We start from the raw sequence: 21,742 nt of genomic DNA, 5'->3' as shown, positions 1-21,742 counted from the left end.
GTATCTCCTTCGCTGAATACTCAAACCGTTGTTATGAGACCTTTGTTGACATGGATTTGAAAATAATGGAAAATTGTGTCAGAGATTGTGTTGTGTATTGTGGGAGATTGACCCACAGCTTGATACTGGAGATATTTGAGCAGAGTGTGTGGACAGATCGATTGTATTGTGGTGTTGTTGCAGCTTGGGGCAGACTTGCTGAGTCTGATGTTGTGTGTGTGTGTGTGCATCTATAGACCAAAATGTCTGTAAGCTGATTCCAAAAGTTTTAAAGATATATTTTCTGTGACGTATGCAATGTCGAAGGCACCAGTAATGCAGTTCAAGTTTCTAACAGATTCTATAGGCTTCAAGACGATACAAAGCACATGTGAGACTACCCCACAATTAACCCATAAAGACCCAGTGTGACATCTGTGGCAGTTCCCAAATGAATTTTTCTCTGTATTTAACCATCCTTCAGTGATTTATCACTATTTATTGTAATATTATCCTCTGTATTTTGTGTTTTTTTTTTTCAGTGAAATCACGTATTTTCCTACATTTAATGTACTTATCATATACATGTTCATAAAAGCTCAGAGTAAAGTTAAAGATTATTAAATCAATAACAGAGAAAACTGAAGAAAAGGTGACTTTTCCAGCAAAATCTATCATTAACTGAACATAAACCCAGTGTCTCCATCCACTGTCACTGATCCAACTCTATGGGTTTTACTGGTGAATCAATGTTGTAGAAGATGATGGTGTTTCCATGGTAACTACAGAGCCTCTGAACGTCCAAATAGGTCCAAATATCTGATGGCCATGAAAAGACAACAAACTGTATTTTACACCAGTTATTTACACTTGTTGATAGGATTAGTGGATCAACAGGTATTACACATGGTGTGTGTTTGGGTCTTTATGGGTTAAGAAGAATGGCTTTATGGGTTAAGAAGAATAGCTTATGGCAGTATTACTCTATTTACTATTGCCATTACTGCTACTAAGGATGAAGCGTTGGCCATGTTTCACTCTAAAAATAGAAACTGCTTCTCTGTACAGCACTTAGATGAAACCATTTTTTAAAGGATTTACAGGAAACTACATCATGCAAAAAAAAAAACACCAGAACATGGGCAAAGACAACATTCAGTTATGACTTTATCATTAACTGTTTTCTTTGTTCAGCTTTATTTCGCTGCATGTTGTCATGTACAGTCATGCAGAAAATTATTAGACTATCAAAAGTCATCAAAAACAATGGTTATGCAATCAAGTACTAACTCCTGTGTGTATCATGTGACTAAAACAGACAGAAAAGAAAACATGGAATGCCTAAAAGCACTGTTTATGTCAGTACAATGCCATAGCTATTGATGGAAGAACTTAAGTGATTCTGGTTATTATCAAGAAAACAATGGAAAATGGATTGATATCAGCTCTTAAATTAAACTCTTAGGAGCTATTTTTGTTGTTATCATTATATTTGTCCAAACAAATGCACCTTTAGTTGTACCAGACATTAAAATGAACAAGAAATTGAAGAAAACAAGGGTGGTCTAATAATTTTTTCCGCGACTGTATAAGTATATACTTCTGCATTTTTTCCTGTTTCTTTCCTGGCAAAATAACCATTCAAATCACATTTAATTGCAAAGTATATCAGATCAAAATGTATTTTCTGTTTCCAGACTAACGAGGTGTAAAGTCCTATATGATCTTAAGATTTTTGAGCACATAGTAGACCTGTTGTATAGCTGAAAGATTAGGAAAACAGTGGAAAAATATAACCCTATTCTGGGGCAAAAAGAAAAAAAAGTCACAGTGAAGCAACACCCTATATCTGTGTGAGGCAGTAAAGCCTATTCTGCACAGTAAAATAAAAGTACAAATGTGGAATTGCCTTGTGCTCAATGCGCAGTGAGATGGATTAGAGGGTGATGATCTTGGCACCGGTTGTCTCCCCAGCTACTAGTAAAGCCACAAGTCCTGTCTCATTAGTGCATTTTTTACCTCGGCAACTCTGCACCCTCGTAGACTCGACGTGATGACGCTAAGCACTTCAGTCATATTATTGTAACTGAGGTTTGTGAGACTCAACTGGCCCATCTCTGGGCTGGAGCTGAAAGCAGTTGGCAGCAGATACAGACCGGTACAATATGTCTTCATTAAATGTGTATGTGAGTACTGTATGCCAAAGTACAGTATGTGTGATTTTGCTTGTGCAGAGCAACCCACGGAATCGATTATTGAGGGGGCCTGACAGCTCTGCTTGCCGGATGTGGTAGAATACATACTGTAGCAAGGGAGCGCCATCAGTTGCCCTGACAACACCAGTGCCTGTCAACACCTCCGTCTTAATAGTGACAAATTGTACTTATTACATCAGCGTTAATTCCCCCCGATCTCCCTCAGATGAAGATACTTAGCCCCGCTCTGATCAAATTGTGTCAGCATAATTACTGGGAACAGAACCCTATTAAAAACCAGGGCCTCAGACGCACTGTCCAGACTCATCCACAGGCCTATCACTCAACATGCATCTCTGCATTGGAGGCAGCGAGGGGGGGGTTGAGGGTAGAGGAAGGCAGGGAGATGGGGAAATGGGGGGGGGGGGGAGTGTTATTCTGAAGCATGCAGTCCTATGCACTTACTAGATGTAACTGCTGGAGTCATCCACCTATAGCATTATTGGACTGATGCACTGGTGTTACATCCTCAAGATGAAGAAGTCTGCAAATCTTGCAGAGTTATGCAGTATAATTGAAAAATATTTACTAACAACTTATTTAAATACCCTCTATAAATCTGCTACATGTTTCACTGGATTACAAATAGGCAGAGATCTACAGGTTTTGCTTCTATTTTGCATTTGTAAACTTTTACTCTCTTAACCCTCAAAAACCTAAACAACCACTGTGAAACAAAAATTTCTACTGATCTAAAATGTCAAATATCTTTTGAACAACCAATTCTATCAATACATGTAAGTAATTCAGGTAAAATGCAGTTTCTCAGCTTTTCGTGGTCGTCAGATATGACCCTTTTGGATGTTCAGAGGCTCTGTAGTGAACGTACAAACACTGTCATCTTCTACAACAGTGGTTCACCAGTAAACAGTAATCGGTTTTCCATTGATCCTCAAATTGCGCAAATATAACTTGCACATAAAAATTTGCCTAATGGAAAAACGACAATTTTGCCAAAACTCTCGTTTTTCAATTAAAAGTTTTTGCGCTGGCAAGAGGTGGTTTTTTGGGCGTAGCGCAATTGATATATCACGCAAAACTGCAATGGAAAGACCTTTTTCCGCAACTAGAGTCAGGCGAATTAAAAACCCGAATGTTGATGGACAATACTACAAGCAAAGAAGAGTTTTAAAAGAAACATGGCACGGTATGTGTGGACACACCAGGAAACCCAATCATTTTTTAATTTAGAACGGGATAGAGGGGTAATATATAATAATAATGAATATATCTGTAAATTATCACAATATGTACGTTCGTTGCCATGTTTATGGAATGACTTCTCGTGTCGTCTCGCAATAATAAATAAACAAATCATCGCATTTGTAATTTAAAGGAAATACTGACATTTCGCACATCTGTTTTTTTGACATTTAGTAAATATCAGTAAAGTTTTGCACATATATCCAATGGAAATGCCACTACTATGGAGTTTGATAAATGATAGTCATGGTAGACACTTGTTTTATGTTCAGCTAATGATATATTTTGCTTCACTTTTCTCTGTTCCCTTTGAATTTACTCTGAGCTGTTATGAACTTCTACATGGTCAGTAAAATAAACAGAAGAAAATACAAAATTCAGAGGATGATATTGTAGTAAATGTTAATAAATCACTAACGAGAGGTTAGAAACCTCCTAAAAAGCTCTATTTAAACCACTTGTAGCATTTTCGCCGCTGTAGACAAACTTTACATTTTTGATATTAGAGTCCTTTACAGATTTCCTTATGTTGTGCTGAAAAAGGTTCAGATGTGTTAAGATGTATCACTGAAATATTTTTGTTAGTTAACTGTAGATGTTTTTATCAGTAGCTGTAATGGATTACACTTACATTTACTTTGTAATTTAATTATTCAGTCGTGTTACCTGTTACCCCCTTGCTCTGGTTATTAATCATTTATTAATAATCATGTTAATCAGTACAGATTACCTATGTATCTATACACTTAAGGGTATGACAGATTCTCTTTCCCTCTAATACTGAGAGAAGATCATTTTTTGATGGAGCATTTATTCATTAATCATAGGGAGCTGTTGGGCAGAGGCATTTTATTGGGAAGTCAGATGAGGAAACACGGGGTCCCTGGAGGAGAAGTCGGTAAATGTGGACTATAGAAAAAACAAATGATTAAAATTTGAAATTTCATTAAAGCTTCAGCCTAGTTTTACAATAACTGCAATTACCATAAGCAATTTTCACAGCTCTATAGATATGGATTTAGCATTGCCAGTAGCTCAACAGTGAATTAAGTCTGTGTGTGTGTGTGTGTGTGTGTGTGTGTGTGTGTGTGTGTGTGTGTTGGTCCTGAATGGTGCTGGAATGGAATTCACAAATTAGTGTCGTCTGATGGAAATGTGCTAATTGCTGTTGTTAAGCTGCTACAATAATTAGGTTATGATGGCAGACTGCTACACATGTTGCACACACACACACACACACACACACACACACACACTGTGGAACTGTGCAGCCCAAAGCCAGCATCCTCTCTCCAGTTTGGTGGAAATAGAGGGCTAGATTTAATTACTCATTTTACTATCCATCTGTGAGTATAATTTTCCAGACATAGAGTCAAACACAGAGAGCAACAGTTGACAACAGCTTCTGCTGCATTGCTTTGGATGCATGATTTTTTTTTTTTTTAAATTACAGTGCTGTTTGATGTATTAATGCTAAGAATTATTACATTTGTAACAGTATCTGGTCATTTGGCGGTATGCGGCTAGAGGCGGGCAGACAAAGGCTGATGTAGCATGAACTGGAGGCGTCTTCAGACAAACAGTCAAATGCTCCAGCTGCTCAGTCGACTACTGTAATCTTGGAGTTTTATCTTCCATATGTAAACAATATATTGTAGTTCAAAGGTTTGTTTATACATAACACACTGAAACCATATGAGTCCAATCTTCATGTTAGAAGAACATGTAAGACCGCTTTGTATTTAGTTGATGAGGGCATCCACAGATCTTCAAAAGTCTTAAATACGATTGTCCTAAATTATGGTGTTTATTATCCTTAAAACTAATAATTAAACCTTAAATCTGGCACTCAAAGATTTTAACCCTTTCATGCATAGTGGTCACTACAGTGGACAGTTACTCTACAGCTTAAATCTTGTATATTCATGGGTTTTGTTGTTTTAGTTCCATATCAACCAACACAGTGGACACTTATGCATCATCTCATAAACTGCAATTCATACCATTATTGTAACTTTGCTGTTCTTGGTTGGTTCTTGAGTGGAAATCAATTGTTAATATTTATTTTTTGCATATTATCTCCATGAAGTGAGTAATAACTAATATTAGAATATGTTAAAATGTGAGAAAACATCAGATTAGCTGCATTAAACATGGTTTCATTTCACTGTTTTCATATCACTTTATGATATTGGGTTTTAAATACATGTTTCTTTGCTTCAAGAATAAAATTCATGGTGTAGCTGAGTGGACATTTTTGTAACTCCATGAAAAACAGGTTGATTTAAAAAAAAAAAAAAAAAAAAAAAATTCAATCACATTGGTTTTTTTTTCATGCCTCAAGAGGAATAAAAACACTCAGGAAAAAAATCTTGATTAAGGTTCTCATAATTCATGCATGAAAGGGTTAAAATTCCACAGACACAGTAAATGATTTTTGTAATATTTGCATTGTCTTTGTATGGAATCGTGCAAATTGGTGTTTAGCTGGAGATGGGAATGATCGGAGCCTCCAACAGTCATTTATGGGAGTTGAAGGGGGGTTCAGTTTAAGATTCAGCAGCTTTAACATCATCAGCAGAAACATTCGTCATGGAGAAATATACATGTAATGTTAGCTGTATTGGAACTTTGTTAAGACTGGTTGAGGGCAATAACTATGAGACCTATTGTACTGTTATTTTTGTGAATGTAAAGTCTTAAATTTGATTAAGACACCTTGAAAAATGTCTTAAAAAGTCATAAATTTAGCTTGGTCAAACCTACAGATACCCTGTAAGATGAGTATCTTCACTGGCCTCATGTTTCATTTTATTTCCTTCAGCAGTGTGGATTCATAAAGCATGTTGATGCGTATCAACGTATTGCATCCTCAGTTTTCTGTATTCTAACACTGGGTTTCTTAATCATCAATTAAAAATCATGTAAATCTAATCTGTAATTCCATTCTTTTAATAATTAAATGCATATTCAAATCATTAAACATCGATATCTCTTGTTGTGAGGTGTTCAACATTTTATAGAGCTGAATTACAAAGAATTTCTGTACTTAATTACATAAAAAATAAGTACACATCAATAGCTTTGAATATTAAAGTGTAAACTGTAAAACTACAGTTGAAGACTTCTATCTGTAGTGAGTCCTTTGGTTCTGTAACGGGATAACATTTAGTCTTTTCTTCTCCCTCACTACAAACTGATAGTTGTTCAGACGCTGCTGTCCTGACATTCTTCAGCGCACAGATCTGCTTACCATCATGCTGTTTAATGGCTCTGGGCTTCAGCAGAGATTACTGGATTGCTAACCTCATCAAAGACATCAACAACCCCCAGACTCTTTAACCTTGGAGACCTGACTCTCCTTTTCAGCAGTTTTTGTGATGTGTGTGCGAGTGCATGCCTGCAGTCAGGCGCAGCGTGCTGCTATACATTAATGTAAAATTAATCCTCTCTCCATGTGCTCTTGTATAACGGTGCTCCCCCACCGTGACATAAACCCCATCTTCACACAGGTGCTCTTCCTTCAGCTCTGTCATTGTAGGCTACTGTTTCATAACCCTCCAACAATACATCCACAGTGTAATGTTGTTACTGGGATGCTTTTCATATGATCTATTTGAGGTTTATTATGTAAATCAACAAAAAAACATCTGTAACATGCCTGTTAGAAATCACAATTTCTGCATTATTATCCAATTCCTGTCACATAATTGTGCTTTTTCAGTGTCCTACACTAATTAAATGTCCTCCTAGATAATAAAGAAAATACTAACAGTACATGCTATAACCCTTTACTACCTTCCTCCACCTCTTATAAAATATTAAGTGCAATATCCCTCATACTTTTCTGTTACTACGGATAATGTTATGTGTTTTCATCAATGAAACAGTTTTGTCTTTCGGGTAACAACATGTTACTAATTCCTTGTTTATAGTTTTTACACTTGAGTTGCAGCATTTGTAGTTCATTTATTATATTTTTCTAGTTTATTGATATTACCTTTGCACAGTGTTTTACGTACTTTATATTTAAGACTAAGTGTTTTTTCTTGGGGTTTTAACCAATCTGCACAAAAATTCTTATTTGCCTGGACTGTTCTTACACTAATGGTGGAAAAAAATCTTGAATGTTAAATCTACTGCATTACTAATATCAGTCACAATAGTTCTGTGTCCTCTACATCTGCCATTCATCCTCTTAATGCAATGTAGTGATTTGACCACTGAACTTCCAACTGCAGGGGAAGGGGGCGTCCTATGATTTATTAAGAAGACATCTTTTACTTGTTCGGCTGTTTATTAAATATGTATTGTTCATCTCATGGCAGTTGGACATTTTTTGCATGGATTACAAAGCATATTTTATTTATGATAAATGAAAACCCATTTTTAATTTAAAGCAATGGTGGTATAACACGACCAGTCACTGCATTTCACTCAGGCTGCCTATCTCTCAACAAATGTTTGTTTGAAAATACTGCTGGGGAAAAAACAAGAATCCTTTTTTTTTTTAATGTCTAAATGACATGTGTATGAGCAGGTCAGATATGAAACACAGTATTTCAACTTAGACTTAAATGGTGTTTTGATGTAGCTGGATAACAAGAAAATGCATTAAAGAAGTAATGACATGTGCATATATTTCTTACATACTAATGACCATTAGTCATTAAATGATTGTACAGTTGGGGGGTAGGGGGTGGGGGTTATCACATGCAGAATAGGAGGTGGAGGTTGCACATTTACCTCAAAATCAAATGTTGAAAAAATAATGTTATATTTGACGGACACTGTTTTTCTTGCATTTTATTAAATTCCCCATCTTTAAAACTTAAAATTATTGTTGTTTGGATTTTTTTAACAATACATTTTATATGAGTGATGTGGCATTATTCTATTCTTTCAATTGTCTTTTGCTTTAATCTATTTGACACTTCTTGTAAATATGCATAATTATTATTTATGTGGATTTAGTTGACGTTTGGATTTTTTTTCTTTTTTCTATCCAAGTGTTACATACAAAGTCTGTTTTTTGTGCAGGGTAAACAACAGAATGTTTAACAAAGGTGAATTTAGCTTTGGGGTCAACTTTGAGGTAAAGGAAGGTGTTTACTCGATGTGGGCGTTCGAGACTGCAGGATTTCATTGCAGTGTTCTGCCACAGCCAACCACTGTTTTAGCATTCAGGACACAGAGAGGGATGGAGGCAGAGAGGCAGAGACCAAGCAGCAGAGAGAGAAGCAGGAGAGGAAGTGAAATGAGCCAAACAGGAACACAGAGGTTTTTGAGGGTGAATAAGAGACAGAGAATCTCTTTGCATTCTAGCTCTGATGCCAAAGCCTTCGCTGAACCAAGGATGCCTTCTTCACTGGGGTTTCAATGGCAGCTCTGTCATTTACTTGTATTCTTAAAATCTATTCACGCAGCAGGTGCATTCACAGAAAGAGATTTTTATAGATGACTTTTACAGGTGTTGAAGGCTTTTTGATTTGACCCGATCTTAATATTATTATTTTAGGTATTTAGGAGCATGGTCTATGTTATTCTATGTTCTTCACTGTCTCGACCCCTTTGCCATTTTGTTATTTGCTAAGATTTTTGCTTTCCCAAAAGTCTTTGGACTAGTTTTCTTTTTAGGTCGACCTGCAGAAGTATTTCATACTGACTGGCTAGATAATGGCACCACAAATGCAAGTAAATGAACTCATTTTCTTACATACAGCTAAGGATCTAGTGTAAAATTTCCACATTTCCTACCCCAACACAGCACAAATCATTTTTAGTGATATTTTTGACTGCTGAGATTTTTATGCAATATCCAGTTATTTGCAAGTTAACAGAATGTTTAATCTATAAAAATGTCAGACTTCCTAGTTAACCACAACACTAGTGTATGAATGACTATACAATTCCTAATATTGTGAAAATATGCAGTTGTTTTCTGACAATATGCTCTCAGAAACTTAAAATCGAGATGCCTGTTTTTCCAGTTCAATGTTTTTTTGATTTTGTGAAAATTTGACCCATGACACCTCACATAGTCATGTTAATTTTATCTAAACTGCTCTTAGCACGTTTTTATTTGTGCAGTACAATAAATTTAGATGTGTATTTCACCTCCTCCAGTTTATCAAATTGACTCATTGCATCTGTACATATACTATCATATTCTTCTTCCATTTCTACAGGGCCCTGCTCTCTGATTTAGGTAGTGTTGCAGCAGTTTCGGCCATTAGCATGTCTTTTATTGATTTCAGAGTCATCATGTTAATTAATGGATTCAGGACAGAGACGCAGTGTCTGCATGCACTCAGGTGTCCATTATGTGAAGCTCAGTGTGATACTCTGCCACACCTCAAAATTTAACCCATAAAGACCCAAACAACCACTGGAAACCAAAATCATCTACCAGTGTAAAATGTTAACTTCTGATCCACTTATCCTATCAATACATGTAAATAATTGGTGTAAAATACAGCTTGTCATTTTTTGATGGTCATCAGATATGACCCATTTGGACATTCAGAGGCTCCGTAGTTACCATGAAAACACCGTCATCTTCTACAACGTTGATTCACCAGTAAAGCCCGTGGAGTTGGATCATTGAAAGTGTATGGACTCACTGGGTTTACATTCATTTAGCAATGTCTTTGCCAAAAAAGTCACTTTTTATTCAGTTTTCTCTTTTTAAAAAAAATAATAATCCTCAAATGTAATGTTAGCGTGATGATTAAAGTACATTTAAATATAGGAAAATACATGGTTTACACCAAAAATGCAAAATGCGGAGGATAATGTCAAAAAGAAAATCTTGATAAATCAGTTAAGAAAGGTAGAAATAGAGAAAAATTAATTTGGGAACTCCCACAAAAGTAGTACCGGGTCTTTATGGGTTAATATCATCGAATATTCTGAAGATATTTCAACATCTGTGTGACTATGCACAGCTTTAAATTAAAGCTTTGGAAATAACTATTAGACCGCAATGATTTTTCCAGTAGAAATGCAATATATCATCCCTTCAAAACTTAAAAAGTGTAATATCCACCAACACGGTTAAATAAGTGGCATCATAAACAAAATCCATTCTCTAATCTATTATGTGCACGAGCTCTATACAGTTGAGACGAGCATGATGAACAGAAAACAGCAATTTTGGTGTTTCATAAAGAGGAGGTTACAGAGAAACTCACTTCAAAAACACTTGGAATCAGCAAAACAGCTGTTCATTACAACCTCCAGGAGAAAATACGGTCTGACTCCACCAAGGAGTAACCAGAGAAAGCGTTTCAAACACCACGCCACAGTGGGCTAATTATTGTTTCCAAAGCTGTACGTTTCTTTCTTTGGTCCCCAGAATAATCATCAGACTCATTCCAGTTTCCCTGCATATAGCTGTGCAGCCCTGAGGAGCTCTGCTGTGGAGAGTTCAGTCCTGCGATCTGACCTCAATCAGCTCAGATTAAAGTTGTGATCCCACGTCTGGCTCCCCTCACCCTGTTTCCCGATGCAACAAACCTCCAGAAATTAGTCTGAGCACGGGAGTCAGTGCCGTGTTTCCTCTCTTAATGTTATTTTATAGCCGTAAAGGATTATAACACCCTCTCTGCAGTGATAAAAACAGTAAATGGTTGCACTGCTCTGTGAGAACACAAGGCTGTGGAATGAATAGATGGAGGCTGTGTGCAGATTAACAACACATCAGCAGTATCTCGTAAATTATTTAGTGTTTTCTTAACAGATAACATGCAAAGAGTCCATGATAGACAGACATCTCTTTTTAATTTAGATATAATGAGTGAAGTGAGTCAGGAGAGTTGAAGTGGGCCAGAGAAGTTACCACACAGACGTAGAACATTCATGAGCCCATTTATCATCTCCCTGTCTCTGCTGACCTGACTAGAACTGGGTCCCTCCTCGCTGTCTGAGTCACAGTGTACTCAAGAGTCGGTCCAACCTTCCTCTTTAAACAATAACAACACTGACTCACCCTTTAAAGAAGAGATTACAGCCTGTACTAAACATTTTCAACCTATTACCCGCCGCACTTATGTACGGTACAATGTCACGTGTACAATGTTGGTGTTTCAGGTGATTTCTGCAACACTTAAGGAAACAACAGGACATGAACAAAACATTTGAGGATCTTCTTGGTTTGTTGCATAATTAAAAACAAGGAGAAAATTACATTCTTTTGGATTGGTTTCATATTGATGTCACTGTAAATACATATAGCCACAGTCATGTTCATTTTTAACTATTAGCAAATATATAGAGCAGTGGTTCCCAAACTTTTTTGGCTTGTGACCCCATTTTAACATTACAAATTTCTGGCATCCCCTGACATACAAAACGGAGACTTTTTTTTGCTAAAACTAATTTTTTTTTGATCATGTAATAGTTTGCTATACTATGTTGCAAATAAACATTAATTTTAGATGACATTTAGTCTATATAATGTATATTATTCTGGACGGAGGCAGAAAAGCCAGGTTGAGATTACTGCACAAAGTGAGAATTTTATTTTCCTTGGTCAGGATATGTACAGTCAGTCCAGCTTGGATTTACAAGGCCGACAATTAATACTGAACAAACAATAACTCAAACTATGAATTATGAAAGAGCTGCAGCATCTTCAACCGACCACAATGAACATTTGAAAGATAAACAGTACCACAGTGCTTCAGTTTCAGCTTCACAGTTTGTCATGTCTTTTATGTATTGTATTGTGATTGTCTCTCTCAACTCACCATATATTTTTTATTAGTAAATTTTTATTTTTATCAATTACTAGAAATTTCAGGTGACCCCATTTGAATTCCAGATGACCCCAAGGTTGAAAAACACTGATATAGAGTATTGCATGTGTTTGTGATAGGTGTTTTGTGTTTGAGAAGCCAAGAGTCATGGTTTTTCTTTATATTCTGTATGGTGTCTGTTCAGCATTTGTGCTACTTTGTTCATCAGGATGTTTCACATGCTAACACACAAGTGGTGATGGTAATGTCTTAATTATAAACCACTTGCAACCCTCAAAATGTGATTTTGCACGGCCAATTGATATGAGCATGTTGGCATTTTATCACTGAATCATTCTCGTTAGTGCTTTGCAGATTGTCTGCGAAGATCTGAGCGACTTTCATTTAAATCACAGTGGCTTCAGAGCGTCTGCTGGCAGTGAGGATGCTGTGACACTAGCTCATCTGTACGTCGAGGCTTATTTAGCCTGCTGAGAGTGAGAGCCCACAGTTCATATTAGATTCTGTCTCTGCTAAAGTGGGGATGATTAGATAAAGTGTGTCTGGTGGAGTGGAGCACTTTTTCACTTTACTGTAGCAGCACCTGTGTATGAATGGAGGAAAGGGGTTCCACTTTGTGACAATAGCACAGAAATCTCCAAAGTCCAGCAGTTTTGAATGCACCTGGGAGCTCAGGCCTCTATTACCATCTCAAATAATCTGTAGCTGTTTATATACTACAATGTGCATGTATATTTAGTGTGTTTAAAGAACACTGTGCATCTTGTTTGGCTGGTATTGTGAACAAAAATTACTCCTCTGTGCTGATGCAGTGAGCAAGTTAAAGACAAAGCGGTGGAATTAAAGGGAGCGGGTCGTAGTGAAGAAATACAATACAATCCAATACAATAGCTCTCATTTTGAATCCCCTCCCTACTGTAGCGTCCCCTCTGCCTGCACTTCATTCTGTCATAACACAATAACTGAGCTCTGGCGTCTTAAAAGGCATTGCAGGAGCATAGAGGTGCTTGAAGAGAAAATTGCAGCAGCTCACAGCGGCTGGAGTGAAATACCATTTTGTCTCACTCAAGATGGATTCCACAGTGAGATTTCAGAGGACCAGTACAGAATCAAAATGGAGAAGGCAGAAGGGAGGAGAGAAAAAAGGGAAAGAAGCAGTGTGTGTGTGTGTGTGTGTGTGTGTGTGTGTGTGTGTGTGTGTGTGTGTGTGTGTGGAGTGGACAGCTTTGGACTGACAAAAAAAATGTTTATGCTGCTATATGTTAATGTATAGTCCTCAGACAGTTCACCTTTTTGAGTTGAATAGCTTTTTTTTTCAATCAATAAACTGGTTGCTGTTGCTTTTTTAGGATCAATAATAGCAACATATGATCAGTAACAAAGATACAATACTTGGAATATTGAAAAAACAATGTTAAAAAAATACTAAAATGGAAAGGCATCAACTCTAGTGAACAACAGATGCTTATACCTATATGGAAGAATGAAAAACAATGAGAGAGAATGCTCATGCAATAAACATATTAGATATTTTTAAGTATTTATATATATTTTGTTTCTTGCCTCCTCAACCTCTGAGATTTCCTCCTACCAATCGTCTCGTGTAGTGATATGCATGCATGGCTGCTGGCAACTGCACACACACACACCCTCCCTCTCTTTATAGATTCCTCTTGCTGGTTGCCCATCTAACAGCCCTGTATGTAAACCAGTGAAACCCCTTCAGGACATCAAGTCCATGGAATCTGTTGTCGGTTCTATCTAGGTCAATGCTTACAATAGCTGTGCAAATTTTTTTGCCTTTCCTGCCTCTCTCTGTATCCCCCCTGTTTGCTTAACCCCACAAGGTTGATTTTTCTTTGCATAAATAAACATCAAAAATGTATAATGTAAGCATATTAAACATGCTTTGCTTCTTTTACACAGTACATATTAGTCTCAAGTGGAATATTAAAACATCATGTGGTTTTTTGATAACATTAGTGCAGAATATAATATTTGAAGACATTTAAGTTAAATCTCAATGCTCCCTTTTACCTAATTGGTTTGGTTTGTGTCTTTATTCAAACATTTCCAATGGAAACGGTGTGTGTTACCACAGCACTGCAGCTTCGTACTGCAGCATGAAATGTAGAGACAACACTGCAATTATAGTGTGACATATAGTGTTTTCCTCTCTGATCTATAGGGCATGATGTTACGTGACCTAAGGGAGGTGACATGTAATTTGTTAACTCATACAGAAAAGAGAACCCTGTGCACCTGCGTGTCCATGCATTTTTCATTTGGTAATTTTGACCAAAAGCTCAACAGGAAATATGACACAGACCATTAGAATCTGCACCACATACTGGAAATGTGGAGAAATATGTTGTATCTATCACATTATGCCTTTACCACCTTTGCAAATTTTGATTTACACTGACTCTGACTACCCCTTATTAGAATAAATTCCAAAAATACATCATGCATGCTAACTACTCTTACAGAGAAAAATCAGAAGAAAACCCAATGCTCCCCTGTTCAACTTAAATGAATTACCCTCCGCTAATCTGCTTTAGCAGCTCCCACACAGCCTTAGTTCGTTCTACTTATGGATAAATCGCTGATATCACTGCCTTCAGACACAGAACATAGTAAAATCAAATATGCAGATAGAATTTCTGTTAATCTCGGCAGACAACATTTTTCAGACTGTAACAGAAAACCAGAGTTAGACCTTGAGAACAAGCCATTTACCGCCATTCAGTCTGGTAGAGAATAAAAAACAACTTGTAAAGACACAAATTGTACAAACTTGACAATCTATCATAGTAAATACAAAGCTTCAATTAATTTTAGAAATACTGTCCTGTTAATTATTATTTAATAGCGTCACCTTTTAATATTAATGTGCACATTATGTTACTGTCAGTCAAGCACTCTATTTAGAAAAGAACTGAAATCTAAAACCTCCTCTAGGAAATAATCCCTTATGAAGCGTGTCACCTCACCAACTATGATCATGTCTTTTGTCTTCTCCTTCTTTTGTCTTGTTTTTGACATAATTATTCTAGTTTACCAAACTAGCAAAACATTTTGTATTGTTAACTGATGACAAGTTTTGTTTTGTATGTTTTCTTGCTCTTTGCATTTACAATCAGTGTATGTATCAGGTAGAAATGATTGATTTAACTTCTCAAAAAGGTCTTTAACCCTGTGGAACCAGAGTGCAGTATCTGCCCCTACAACATTACCTGTAGCTGTTACAGAGCTGCTTCTCCACTGCCTTAGCATGCCCACCACTGCACAGTGAAGACAATCTCCTGTAAATTGCTTTTTCGATCAGTTTTGACATCAATCTGCTCCCATGGGAATGTGGGCATCTATGTGATGGCGGGGAGGACGGTTTCCTCCCTTATGGATGTTGACAACCCCACTCAGCCTGGTTTGATCTGCAGAATTAACATAATATTACTGTACATACTGAAGCAGCTGTGACAGCCTCAGAGAGATTGGCTTTCTATACTAGATGTTGGCGCCAGTGAAGTTATAGTGGCAGCACGAAGTTAAAGACAATAAAAGAGGCCAAAGTTTTACAGCAATCTAAGTTTATGAGCAGAATTTATACATGGATTATTATGTACATGAATTGTTTTTTTCTAAATGATGCATTATCTTGTAATACAATTATACAGTATAATACAGTGTAATTTTAGTTACTTTGCTGTAATGCTTCAAACATTTATGAGTTCAGTTGTACAAAGTGACATTGTGTGCATAACCGTGTGGGCTTTGAGATTTATGTTAGCAAATCACAGAGATGCTTTATTTGACCCTGACTGTCCAATTTTTTACACTGTAAAAGTCGTTTGGATTCTCTTCTGTGTCACCACATAACTGCCCCCTTTCATGTGTCTGCGTTCTGTTTTTATCTTTTACAGGACAAAGATATCTCATCACATCCACGGGAGCCTTGTACATTCTGGACGTCCTGCCTGAGGATGGGTTGAATAACTACCGCTGCACAACACGCCACCGCTACACCGGTGAGACTCGCCAGAGCAACAGCGCACGTCTCATTGTGTCAGGTGAGTACTACATTCAAACTAGCATCCTTTACTGCATAAACACTAGGGCGTGTCTTAAAAGTACCCAAAAAAATTTAATGATTATTTCAAATGGGTTAGCCTGTAATTATGTTCCTTTTGACTAAAAAACCTGCTACATAAAATTTTAGGCCATTTACACTATATTTAATGGGGCCACAGTTGGATGTTATTTTGGTTATGTATATACTTGTGTAAACAATGGGTGCTGTTTGTTCCTTTATTACAACAAGAGTACAAAATGAATGTATTAGATGAAGCAGTAGTAGTAGTAATGACAGCAGTAATGATCCAGTACCGCCCTGGAGCAGAGGAGCCCCTTATATGGGGCCCTGATTGAGATATGCTCCAGGTGCGGTGCCAGCAAGTTGTCTATGATTGTGCAGAGAGGGCTGTAAAGCTGATACAGGATTTCAACCCTGTCCTTACTAAACAGGAAAAACAGCAACAATACCTGCTACAAGTGGTTGTAGCCCACAGGCACCAGTATCCTGGCACGGCAAAAGAGAAGTCCACCTAAAAATGAGAACAATTGCAAATTTTGGAGAAAAAAAAACTGTTACAATGACACTAATTATGTTGTACAAAATAATTATCAACTTAATAAAGCTATTTCATTAAAATATTTGTACATATCAAATTATTACAGTGTAAAACGTCATGAGGTCAATTAGGCTTGAGAAGATGACGTAACCATCAGCGTCCCCGCCCCATTTCGCCATTTTGAACTTACAGGCGCTAACAGTCCCCTAGCAGTGCAATCTTGTTTTTGTAAATTACCTATAAAATCCGTCCCATCGAAGATGCCTGGGAGACACTCTAAAACTGTTCCAGTTACTCCCGTCATTGACACAGCAAACGCAGCTACCTGGAGGTACGTTATTTTGGGTTTCCGACTAGTTTAATGCATGTACAATTCCCACACACTGACCCACTCAACACTAACCAGGCCATCAGTGAACTAGAATCCAACCCCAGTCACTTCACAGATACTTCGAACAAGAAAGTAGAAGGAAACATTAAAAACATAAACGATGCTGTCTGTAGGCGTACGGCCGCGTACGGGTCGGTTGGTGTGTGTGTCTGTGTGTGTGTGTGTGTGTGTGTGTGTGTGTGTGTGTAGGGGGGGGTACTCACCCGCACGCGCTCAGTTCGGCCGGGGGAACGCGTGTGCGTTTCGGTCGGTAACCGCCGAGTTGTGGTTGATGCTTGCCGCAGGAATGTGACGTGCGGAAAATAGACGCGGGGAGTCGGTACGACATTGCGCGTGGTGCTCTTATGCTCCGGGCGGCTCCGCGCGGTGTCTATTCCCAAACTGCAGGGGGCAGTGTGCCATAAACGCGCGTCTATCACAGTAAAAAACTAGAGAGGAGGAATCCGTGGGACGTTTGGGTCCCCCATGGGTCTCCACTTTTCCCTTTGGTGGTCTTTTTTGCCTTGACATTATCTGTCCCGAATGTTTTTCCAGGGTTTTTATTGCCCATTCCTCCTCTTTGCTGACTGTAGCTGCAGTTTCCCTCCATGAACTGTTCACCACTCGGCTGTCGCGGTGGTCCCGGTGTGACCAATCGTACCAGTGCCTGTACTTCTGTACTTCTACCACCAGGGGCTCCTGAAGGGCAGCTGTGGCTACAGATGTAGTTTACCACCACCAGAGGGAGAAAGTGAGAGCAAATGAATAATGGGTCAATAATGTAAAGCACTTTGGGTGTCTAGAAAGGCGCTATATAAATCCAATCCATTATTATTATTATTATGTTGTCCGGCGCGTCTCTTACAAATTTTCTGAGGTGCGCGAAGCGGAAAGTTTTCGCTTGAAGCCGCACGGAGCTAGCTGACGCGATAAGCATAACTACGCAGTCCGTGCCCCTGCAGAAGTAAAAGTGAAACTTCACGCTCATTTATCTTTTCTCTACCTCCTGAAGCTTCGCAAACATTAATTTGAAGAGGCGGGACGTTTGTCCTGGCGTGTTAAATATTATACATATGTATAATAAGTCTAACGCAACGGTGGTGATTTTTATATGGAATGTTTGGTGTGACGGTGAGGATTGTGCCATGGTGCACTGCCACGGCAAAACCTTACCAGCAGAGATGCTGCTGTCTATTGACTATGAAACAATGTTGATAGTATTTCACCATTACTCCCCCCTTGATTACAACACGTAAACACTGCACTATCCATGGGCTGACCTTTGACAACACCACAGTGTTTTCACAGTTATCGGGCTTGTAGATCTCCAAACCTTGAACGCAGCCACAGCAAAACTGATCATAACTGTCAAGGGACTTAAGGCTTTTGAATTCTTCCACTGTGCTGAAAATGAGATAGTTAACTAACTGCATGTTTGCAGTCTGCATTTGATGTATATCATGATACATATCGATATTGTCTGATATGAAAAAAAAAATTGTGATCTGATTTTTTTTCGATATTATCCAGCCCTATTTGGAACTTTTTCTCTTTTTTTTTTTTTTTTTTTTTTTTTTAGGGGGAGTGTTAAAAAAAAATCCAAACTTGATTTGTAAGACACATCCTAATAGACACATAATTGTTGTCAGTGTTTATTGGAGTTTACAGTATATATTGATATATCATGTCAGAAACTTGTATATAGACACTTTTGTTACGTGTGATTAACTGTATCTCTTCTTTAGACTAGACTGTTTTGTACGATTGTGATGCAAGACATATGAATGGTAATATTTAAGATTTAGGATTTAAGTCAGGTCTGTTCAGTTTACTTCCGACACGTGACACACTTCCTGCAGACAGTAAGTTGTACTATAAATTATAGCAGATGCTGATGAACGGGTGTAGTCTTGTCTGAACACAGACAAGCTGACTTCTAACGTGTCTTAGTCCCAATAAAATCCTTTCTTTTTGCACCTCCTCACATAACAAAATATATAGTGTATAGAACTGAATCCTGACCCCAAGAATCAATATTGGATTATACTGTCAAGCAGCTGGCAACACTCACCACTAATTAACACTAAATTCCTTTCAGACCCCACCAATGCTGAGCCAGGCATCTTGGATGGCTTTGACCACCGAGAGGTGATGATTAATCATCGAGTTGAGCTTCCCTGTAAGGCTTCAGGCTACCCGGCGCCCAAATACCGCTGGCTGAAGGACAACAGCCCTTTAGAGCCTGATATTCGCTATCGCCAAACCATCACAGGGTTGCTGATAGAGAGCACACAGCCCAGTGACTCCGGGACGTACGTCTGTGAAGTGTGGAACAGTTACGGAAATGCTGAGGTCATGGGACGTCTGCATGTCAAACGTGAGTGTTTTATCAAGAAGAACACTGTACAAAGGTATATAAATGCATGACTGTAAATTATCCAGTGGTAGTAAAGTAATTATTAATATCATCTTGTTAAAATACTACAAGTAAAATTTGTAAATTAACCTTACTAAAGTGAAATTATATAAGTATTATGTTAAGTATGAAAAGTGAAAGTAGTCCATTTAATTATTTTACGGTAGTATATAATTTCTTTTGAGTAATATTGCGGCTGCAATGCATAATATTCAGTCCCGTGAATTATCCTGTGAGAACCATGTATTTCTTACAAGTAAATTTTTCAGGATTTTCATGTTTCCACCTCTGTGATAATGCAGCAAATCCAATAATTTAATTTAAGAAAGACCACTTAATCCCTCAGTTTATCTCAGACATTGAGAAGCAACAGATATGGAGAGAACTAGTTTTAACTGGATGGGGGGGTTGTATCTGAAAGGTAACTAAAGCTGTCAGACAAATGTAGAGTAAAAAGTACATTTGCCTCTGGGATGTAGTGTAGTTGAAGTATAATGTAGCATGAAATTGATTTACCCTAGTGAAGAACAACTGCTTCAGAATTCTACACTGGTGTAGTACTTGGTTATATTCCACCAATGAAATTATTGTCCACTTTTAGTGAATGTATGTGTAGTTAAGATTTAAAAAAGAAGCTACAAAGTCTATAGTACATCAGTGATTATTCATGAAGCTGATGAGTTTTATCTCATATGTAGCCTCAGCAGAAGCAGAGAACTGTATTTTGTCTTATTTTTTTGTCCACAGAGCCCTTAAAGGCAGTGGTCAGCCCTCGGAAAGTGAAAGGCAGTGTGGGTGGCAAGGTGTCTCTGTCCTGTAGTGTGAGCGGCTCAGATGAATATGAGCTGTCATGGTACCGCAACGGAGAGATCATCTACCCCGGCAACAACGTTCGTTTCACTGGGCTCAACCGGGAGAACCTCATCATGGAGGGCATGTCAAAGAGTGATGGCGGTGCCTATCAGTGCTTCGCCAGGAAGGGCAAGATGTCTGCACAGGATTTTGTGCAAGTCATCCTTGAAGGTAAAATGTGTGGATGGTATTTGTTGGGGTGGAGCTACACAGCACACTTGAATCCATACACACCAGCACTGACCAAAAGCCACACTGTTGCAAGTGTTATATGCATAATCATTGAGTTAGCCAAAATCAATGCAGGGTGTTACGTGTTAATGGCATCCTGCTGTGACTCCCTGTATTAGTATGATCATCCCAGACTTCACATAACAAAAATACATACACACACACTTGAATCCAATAGCTTACCTTGGCAGCGTTGCTCAGGCAACTGTCTCCTGTGGCCCGAGAGCTGTAAAAGGAAGATATTGATAATCTATAATCATGTGGAACAGACCTAGATTATCAGAAAGCTGCAGCAGGCAGACATAGACATTTCAAAAGCCAACCTCTGTCTCTCACTGTGTGTCTGGGAAGAAAAGCTCCTGGATCACTGTTCATAATGAAACCTGCAGTCATGCAGTGGATTTGGCTTATGGTGTCCAAACACGAAATGAAATATATAAAGCATGACACAGGCTCACTCCCCACCTTGCTGGCTGGAAGCTATAGAAGGTAGAAATCAGGTAAGACTTTGGAAATACTCAGCTTCCTCCTGCGGCTCCTTTCTCTATATTCTCTATATTATAAAGAAAAAACAACACAACATCATTTGAAGCCACTATGGTAAAGTGAAGCCAAAGTATCACAGGTTGAGGAGTTGCCATGATGTTTCCAGCGGTAAAGTTTTCAGGTAACTTAACTTTAGTTGAGTCAACTTTATACTTCAACATTCTGTAATATCTGTGTTATTCTGCTCCTTACATTGCAAAAACAGGCTTGTTACTGTGGTTTTAATCCATTTCAGGGAAATGTTTAGTTTTATGATGTATCATTACACACGCTCCCAACATTAACACTGGATTTGGATTGGATGCCTGGAAGTTGTGTGGAGAAAGTTATATGATGTAGTTGATGTAGATGTAATGTGAGCCTGCTGGTTTCCAAAGAATGCAGAACAGACAAGGGTAAGGAGAAATGACAATGAATCTCAGAAAAAAAATTGTTTTACGCATGTCATGGATATAGCAGGTGAGCAGCTTTAGTTAATGGTGTCTGTAGGTTCTCATTTG

General features: G+C 38.0%; 1 protein-coding gene across 3 annotated transcripts in view; it reads left to right on the top strand.

Moving 5' to 3' along the window:
• Positions 1–21,742, top strand: part of dscamb (Down syndrome cell adhesion molecule b) — a 135,660-nt gene that overhangs the window by 65,751 nt on the left and 48,167 nt on the right. For all 3 annotated transcript variants that reach the window (XM_030151613.1, XM_030151612.1, XM_030151614.1), the window contains exons 4-6: positions 16,120–16,266; positions 19,296–19,574; positions 20,361–20,636. In XM_030151613.1, coding sequence (XP_030007473.1) covers positions 16,120–16,266; positions 19,296–19,574; positions 20,361–20,636 — 702 coding nt within the window. The remainder of the gene's footprint in view (positions 1–16,119; positions 16,267–19,295; positions 19,575–20,360; positions 20,637–21,742) is intronic.

This window comes from Sphaeramia orbicularis, chromosome 13 (assembly GCF_902148855.1).
Source record: "Sphaeramia orbicularis chromosome 13, fSphaOr1.1, whole genome shotgun sequence".
Taxonomy (NCBI): domain Eukaryota; kingdom Metazoa; phylum Chordata; class Actinopteri; order Kurtiformes; family Apogonidae; genus Sphaeramia; species Sphaeramia orbicularis.
The sequence above is the reverse complement of the archived record's forward strand: the minus strand, read 5'-3'. Positions and strand labels throughout refer to the sequence as shown.